At 46.5% G+C, this 8,086-nt stretch overlaps 1 protein-coding gene across 1 annotated transcript; it reads right to left on the bottom strand.

Annotated features, from left to right (window-relative positions):
• Nucleotides 1–2,928: 2,928 nt before the first annotated feature.
• LOC109755994 (uncharacterized) lies at nt 2,929–6,043 on the bottom strand. Its single transcript, XM_020314865.3, has 3 exons — nt 5,770–6,043; nt 3,363–5,639; nt 2,929–3,287 (listed from the first exon to the last, which is right to left on the bottom strand). The coding sequence occupies exon 2, from the start codon at nt 5,332–5,334 to the stop codon at nt 3,877–3,879; it is 1,458 nt and encodes a 485-aa protein (XP_020170454.1). The 5' UTR covers nt 5,335–5,639; nt 5,770–6,043; the 3' UTR covers nt 2,929–3,287; nt 3,363–3,876.
• Between the last annotated feature and the right edge of the window lie 2,043 nt (nt 6,044–8,086).

Genomic DNA, 8,086 nt, shown 5'->3' on the forward strand with positions numbered 1-8,086 from the left:
TGGGCACTATGTCAGTAGGTTAGTCCCAAAAAATGATATAAAGTTGCTATAAAATGATTGTAAAACATCCAAGAATGATAATATAACAGCATGGAACAATAAAAAAATTATAGATACGTTGGAGACGTATCAACCCCACCGCATTTCACCACTTCCGCTTGCCGCCGCCTATCGCCATCGACTTTCTCGACACTGCTCGCGGTCGACCCAGCTCCGCCCGATTGGGGAATCCGCCGTATTGAGATTTTTTCTCATGGACAACAAGGTAATTAATTTAATGAGATATTATCTCATCTCCTATCCCAGTTCATCTGCCTCCTTTAATCATCCGACCGAAATCGCCGTGAATTCATTTTCATTCGAGCTATTTTGAGGGTTTTCTTTCATTCATAGAGTGTACAGTGCGCGGACACATCAGGACTTTGCGGCCTCGGCCAGACATCCATGGAGTACCATCTCATCGTACTAGATGACTTGAGGATGCGCGCGGTATGTTCAATCTCACCCTAAATCGGTTGGCATGGCCTACTTTCCTGAACATATACTGTATATTGCTACATTTGGATAAAAGGTGCCACATGCAACATATACGTCAAAGGGGATTTTTCCCTCTTATTTCTATATTAGGCAAATTAATGATGTATTGTTCTTTCAATTACTCTCGTATTTCCATGACATAATGGTTACGGTATCTGTTTAATTATAGATTTTTGTCCTTTGATTTCAATTGCTATACAGTTCTTCCAATTTCGCCCATATTTGCATGTTACCATATTATTTAACAATCATACCATTTTCTGCAACACGTCCCTTGCTATGCAACAACATCTGTAGTACACAATCTTGCCCTTTACATAAATCAAGACCGCATCGATGTCATACTTAACACAAACATGGATTTACAATCATTGCTTTTGTAATACTTGATGAATGTGGTCACTCCTATTTTGCCACGGGCCTTTGGACAGAAATTTCTAAGTTTTATGTACTGAAAGCTAGCACTAAAATTGCACTGCACATAAAAGAGCCTAGTCATGAGATATATGCTAACTTCCCCGACGATATCATCCTCCAGACTTTGTTCGAAGTAAGTGTTTTCAAGTATCTGCATGTTGATTTACCCAGCAATATCAAAGGAATTGTGTAGTATTTAAGCAACCAATTGTCATTCCATTTTCTTAGTCTATTCCTACCTACTAACTTCTAGTTACCAATATACTTTTCTATTGCCTTGTTTTAACTAAATATTCCCTGTACTCCCACTTCTATCAGAAAGCAACGCTGACGAGGAGACTCCGGAGGTGGAGAACGGGGCTGCCAAAAAGCGGAGGCAGATCGAGCAAGAACCGCAAGCGACTCCAGCAGGCCTAGACTTCATAAACAGCCTCCCCGATGATATGTTGATAGTCATCATCTCCCTCCTCCCAATCAAATATGGGGCATGGACAACCGTCCTTTCCCGACGGTGATGCCCCCTATGGCACTCCACCCACTAAAAAAAGACACATCCGTGACATTTTGGGCCGAACGAATTTTTTTTCTGTCATACTTATGACACTTCTATGACAATAATTGTGAAAAAACCCGGTATCATCATAGATGTGGTGAGCTCCTACTTCTATGACAAAAAATCATGACAAAAATGGGCTTTTTGTCCTGGGCGGGCCGGAGACACAGCTGCATGACATTCTTTGGGCCGTCCATGACAGAAAGAACCGTGGTAGAAGCGAGGGCGAGGAAAATATCGGGGTGTTCCCGGTTACGGTGGGTGGTCGGGGCCGAGCGATGCACGTTTCTCTCGTACACACACGCGCGTGGGTGCGAGGCGTTGGGCTCTAACTGAACCCGAGCGATTGCACTGCAGGCTACGCGTTCCTGAACTCGAGCGATCGATCGATGGCTGTTAACTGAACCCGATCGAGCGATTCCTTCGCTACTGCTGCTAACTGAAGCCGATCGATGCTACCTCTGGATGAACAGTGAGCGTTGCTGGGGGGGTTTGGATGAACAGTTCCCGGTGGGGGTGGATGAACAGGACCCCGTGGTGTTGCCTCTGAATGAACAGGACCCCGATCAATCGAGCCGGTTGGGGCTGGATGAACAGGACCCCGTGGAGGGCTGGATGAACAGGACCACCCCGTGGAGGGCTGGATGAACAGTAGCCCGTGGAGGGGTGGTTGAACAATAGCCTGTGGAGAGGGCTGGTTGAACAGTAGCCGGTGGAGTAGCGCGCGATGGAGGCTGGATGAACAGGAGCCCGTGGATGAACAGTCGCAGGTGGAGGCTGGAGGAGGTCGACGGTGGATGAACAGTAGCCCGTGGAGGCTGGAGGGGGTCGACGGTGGAGATGAACAGTATCCCGTGGAGTCCCGTTTTGCGGTACGCCACACCCCTCCCAATGAACAGGACCCCCGTTTCGACCGTAGCGCTCCAACACAAGTATGTTTCCTCCGTTTTGCGGTACCCCACACCCCTCCCGATCAACAGGACCCCCGTTTCGACCGTAGAAGGTCTGTTTCCTCCGTTTTGCGGTACGCCAGACCCCTCCTGATGAACAGGATCCCGTTTCGAACGTGGCCGGTCAAACACAAGGCCGTTTCCTCCGTTCTGCGGTACGCCAGGCCTTGTTTCCATCGGCTGTTCCGTCCAAGCCGGTTGGCTCCCACGCGTTCTGTTGCCTCCCGATGAACATGACGCATTCCGTTGCCTCCCCATGAGCACGACGACGACGCAGTTTCTTCGTTCTGACCCAGCCATGTACACGAGCCCTCGCCGTACGTATGCGTGAGTAGGCTTTTAAGACCCCGCCCGTATGTACGTACGTGGCCGTATTCAGTGGCGGAGCCAGGAAAAATGTATAACACGGGCCGACTGAAGGCAGCAACACTTCCGTACAAATTTTTGGCCAAAAAAACAGTGAAGCAGATGTAATAGCATAATATTTTTCATTGATTACACCATCATTCACCGTTGATACAAGAAGATATGCAATTTTTCAATGGTACATCACACAAAAGAAAATTCTAGATAATAGAAGATAGAGAAACTAACTTGCTCCAGGCCTTCAACTAAATGGCACTCGACGTGGTGGTTCAGCGGACTCATCTATAATTGCATCTGTTGATATTCCAACAGCAATCTCCTTTTCAATATAAATTAGCAAGCAGTCCCTTAGAAATTCATCTTCCATTTTATCCCGAAGCCTTGTCTTCACAAGTTTCATGGCAGAAAATGCATGTTCTGTCGTTGCCGTTGAAATCGGTAAAGTAAGAACAAGCCGAATGAGTCTGCACATTAAGAAGTAGTTAGAATTTTTAGCAATGAATAAATCAACCAATACAGGAACAGAGAACATTAGATACCTGTCAATCAAGTAATATTCATCTGATTTTCCACTAGATGCAAGTCGTTGACAAAGTTCTGATATAGTTGTCAAATTCTGAAACTTTGGGCTTGTGGGTACAACATTCTCGTATGTCGTAACTGACATCTTAGATTATTCATTTCTTGTTCTTTAAAATCAGCAGGATAGAACTTTGAAGCCAGAGAACATATATTATCAATGTTAAATGAACGAAATGAATCTTTTGGGTCCAAGGAAGTACACAGGATGAGAAGCTCTGTAGCTTGTTTGTTGAATCTACAATTCAGCTCTTGTGCTTACTGATCAACAGCAACCATGAAAAGAATGGTGCTCAACTGTAGTCTCATCCTCCGCACGAGAATTAACGAAATCCACATATAACTCACTGAAATGTGGTGTTTGAACTCCATGTTTGGCACAGAATGAAAGCACGTCAGCTTGAAGCTTGTTCCAACCATTATCTCTTAGCTCCTGGATCAACATTTTGGTAGTCTTAACATCATCCATGGCATTCACAATATCTTGAGACTTTTGTTGCAACTTTTTGCATAGCATGTCCGTGATTCCCATAAGTTCTTTATGACATGCAGAATAAATATGAAGTCAAAAGACATCATCAAATTAACAGCACCAGAAGCCTTTGCTCGTGCGGAAGGTGAAGTACCAGATCCTTTAGCAGTTGCAATGCTTTTATGTACCAAAAATGTTGGTTTGTACAATTTCACAAGGCTGCAAACAGAAGCATAGTGTGAACTCCACCTAGTATCACAAGGCCGTTGTAAAGTTCCGACTTGATTAGCCCCACTTTCAGTTTCAAGCTCACCGAGCTCAATCAAATGCTCCATTTCCGCAACTTGATTTGCTTGCAACTCATCATGTCTCTTACTAGAAGACACAACCGTATTGATAACAAGAGCAAGATGATCAAAAAAGTTGTGAACATCGGCTACTTCTTTTGATGCAGCAACAAGAGCTAGCTGCAACTGATGAGCAAAACAGTGGATATAATATGCATAAGGACACTCCTCCATGAACTTTGCTTGTAGTCCATTCCACTCTCCACGCATGTTACTAGCACCATCGTATCCTTGGCCGCGAATATTGTTCACATCTAACTGATGTTGAACCAAAACAGAAGATATCTCTTCTTTTAGTGTAGCCGAAGATGTATCAGCAACATGAACAATATCAAGAAAACGCTCACGAGTGAAACCAGGTTTATCAACAAAACGAATAACTACTGCCATTTGCTCTCTTTTGGATTCATCTCTTGACTCGTCAACAAGCAAGCATAACTTAGCATCTCCTATTTCTTTACGGATTTCACTTTGCACCTTAGAAGCAATGATACCTAGAAGTTCTTTTTGAATTGTAGGCGATGTGTACTTAGCATTGCCTGGAGCATTACCCAACACTACAGCACCAATTTCCTCATCATAAGAAGCTATCAGTTTCACCATTTCAAGGAAATTACCTTGGTTCTTCGAATCAAGACTTTCATCATGTCCTCGGAAGGGGCAAGCTTGGAATGCTAACCACCGTAGTGAATCAAAGGTTACTCTAAGCCGCAGCCTATTCCTTCTGATATCCCCATCTGTTTGCTTCACCACTAATGGTTCCATATGACATGGCTTATTCTTCAGATTATCATAACATTTTGCAGCATAATTATGAGCAGATTTACTGTCCTTTCCCATGTGAGTTAAGAATGCACATCTCTCTCCGTCATTAACTCTCTTCCATTTTTTGAATCCTTTCACTGTAAACACATCAGATCCTTTCTTTCCAAGTGGCTTCTTACAAAATAAAAAGCATGGAAAACAGTAGACTGCATCTTTATCCGGTGAATATTCTAACCAAGGGAAGCTCTTAAACCAATAATACTGAAACTTGCGTGGATGGGTCACCGACTCATCGGGAGGATACTCATCCATTTTAAAATGATATGCCCCATGCTTTATATATGCCATTCAAGTTTTTTCTTTATCGTTAGGAGGATAATGTGAAATTTGGCACCGCAGACCTGGTTCTCTTTCTACCACCAAAATAGCAGAATCATCATTGCCTCTCCCTCTCACAACCTGAGGTGGTGTTATTGATATTGGAGTTTCTTCTACTTGTTCTTGTTCATCCACTTGTTCTTTTGCATCTACCAAGGGAGGGGCATCAACCAAATTAATTTGTTGTGGAACATCAGTTCTTCTTTTCTTCTCAAAAAAAGAATGCAGTGTTGCAAGCTTTCTTTTATTTTTGGCCATGGAGACAACCGATTACCCTAGAAAAATTGAACACAGACCACTATAAGACTATCCAATTTAGAGAATTGAAAAGCCAAGCAAAAATTATAGAACAAATTTCAGATCTGAGAGACAGAGAAAGAGGGATCTCAAATCAAGAATATATACCTCTTGTGTGCTTGCAGCTGCTTGAAGAAAGATGAGCCGTCCAGCCGGCCGGCGGCGCTGCAGCAGCTACATGAGAGAGCAACTAGAAAGATTTAGGAGATTTGGGGGCTAGTGGTTTGTCTCCATGGATGAGCAGAGCAAAGGCTGGACCGCAGGGGACCAAGGAAAGGGAAAGGTGGGAAGAGGAATCACGTGTGGCTGGGAGCCGGGGGTGGCTTTGCCTCTTTGTGTTTGGGATTAGCTTTTTGGGATAGAATATCACTAGAGAAAAGTCAAGCCTTGTACATGATTCATTGTGCCACTTTTGCTATTGCTCATCGGTTAGGGAGGGCCACAAGGCCTAGAACAGCATAACACACAACTTATGAAACAAAAAATCGCTGCTATAAATTATTTTTTTGGCATGTTGGCCCGGGCCTTGGCCCTTGCTGGTCCCTTGCTGTCTCTGCCGTTGGCCGTATTTACTTTCTTGCACCCTGGCCGCTGTACATACATGTACATGCTACTTGCGCGCCTCTACTACGACACGTGCGCGCCTCTACATCGACCAGTATGTACGTACACGTTCGCGACCAGAATGACAACGCTACATACGCTTCGACCAGGTGGGTCCCGTCTGTCAGGCACTTCCTTGCGTGCGAAGATGTCGCTGGTGGGTCCCAGCAGTTAGGGGGGCGAATCATTTTTTCCCGGACGCACTTCCTTGCGTGCGAAGATGTCGCTGGTAGGTCCCAGTAGTCAGGGGGGAAACGTTTTTTTCATGAAATACGGTTGCCTGTTCGGTGGGTCCCTGCTGTCAGGTGGAGGAATCATTATTTTCCGTGTAATAAGGAGGCACTTCCTTGCTGCGGCCGTGGACCCAGCTGTCAGCCTCTCCACGTACAGTCCACGTCCGATGGAAGCCGTTCCTTGACCACGTTGACCACGCCGTGCCGAGAGCACCAGGGCGGTGGACGACGGCGAGGCCTAGGAAGGGGACGACGCGGAGCCGGGGAAGACGCGGCAGTGGATGCCCACGCGTAGAGGAGTATGAGGGTTCACTGGTTCACTGCGGTGTGAGGCTGCCGTCGCCGCAGAATAACAGGGGATGTGGGTGAGTAGAGGGATGGCCTGGCCAGCGGTGGGAGTAGTAGGGGGCGGTGAGGCCTCCGCGGCATCGTAGCCGGCCACGGGAGGCAGGAGCACGAGGCACGACCGGCGCTGCTTTGGGCGGCTGGAGCAAGAAGACCAGAGGTTGAAGAAGCACTACGGCCGTTGGTTGGACATCATATGGTCACTGGAGGTAGAATCGTTCATATTGACTAAGTTGACAAAGCCCTCCGTCCCCGTCAACTTAGTTGGCCCACAAGTCAGCCTCCCACTATTGTGGGTCCCAGCTAGCAGGGGGTATTCATTTTTTTGTGCGTAATAAGGAGGCACTTCCTTGCGTGCGAAGATATAGCTGGTGGGTCCAGCCTGTCAGCGGTGGGAACGTTTTTCGCGAAATACAGAGGCCCTTCCGGTGGGTCCCAGCTGTCAGGTGGAGGAATCATTATTTTGCACGTAATAAGGAGGCATTTCCTTGCGTGCGGCCGTGGACCCATCTGTCAGCCTCTCCACGCACAGTCTACTTCCGATGGTGTCGTTCGTTGACCACGTTGACCACTCCACGCCGAGCGCATCCAAGGTGGTGGACGACGGCGAGGCCCCGGACAGCAACGAGCCGGAGATGGGAAGACGCGGGAGTAGAGTCGCAGACGGAGAGGTGTACGAGCGTTAACTGGTTCTGGTGCAGTGTGGTTCGACAGTCGGTGGAGAAGAACAGGAGGTGTGGAGGGGTGGATGGATGGCCTGGCCAACGGTGGAGTAGCGCTTCACAGCGAAGCGTGCTAAGCAGAGCTGCTAGCAGCAGGAGGCGGGAGCAGGTGGTCCCGGCGGCGCTAGAGGAAGAAGACGAGAGATTGAAGATGGATGTCGGTCGTTGGATGTAAATCCAACGGCTAACGATGTCAGAATCATTTGTTGACTAAGTTGACAACGACTTGCATTGGCTTTGACCTATTGGCCCACATTTCAGCCTCCAAAAATGTGGCACGTATTCAACCAATTTTTTCATAATTTATAGTCTTTTTTGCGGGGTAGAATTTACAGTCCATTTGATCTCTCTTTTTTGAATTACAGTCCATTAGCTGGGCTGGGTGAACAAATAATGTAGGGTCCATGCAGCCCATTTATGTTTTTTCCTAAAAAATTACAGGCCATTTGCACTTTCTCGAAATACACGATTTTGCTGGGCTTATTCTAATTATAATGTTGGGGTGGGCGCAGCAATGTTATC

This window comes from Aegilops tauschii, chromosome 7 (genome assembly GCF_002575655.3).
Source record: "Aegilops tauschii subsp. strangulata cultivar AL8/78 chromosome 7, Aet v6.0, whole genome shotgun sequence".
Lineage (NCBI taxonomy): Eukaryota > Viridiplantae > Streptophyta > Magnoliopsida > Poales > Poaceae > Aegilops > Aegilops tauschii.

Excerpts from the sequence above, each read along its gene's own strand:
- LOC109755994 (XM_020314865.3), bottom strand. The coding sequence starts at position 5,334 with ATGGCATATATAAAGCATGGGGCATATCATTTTAAAATGGATGAGTAT.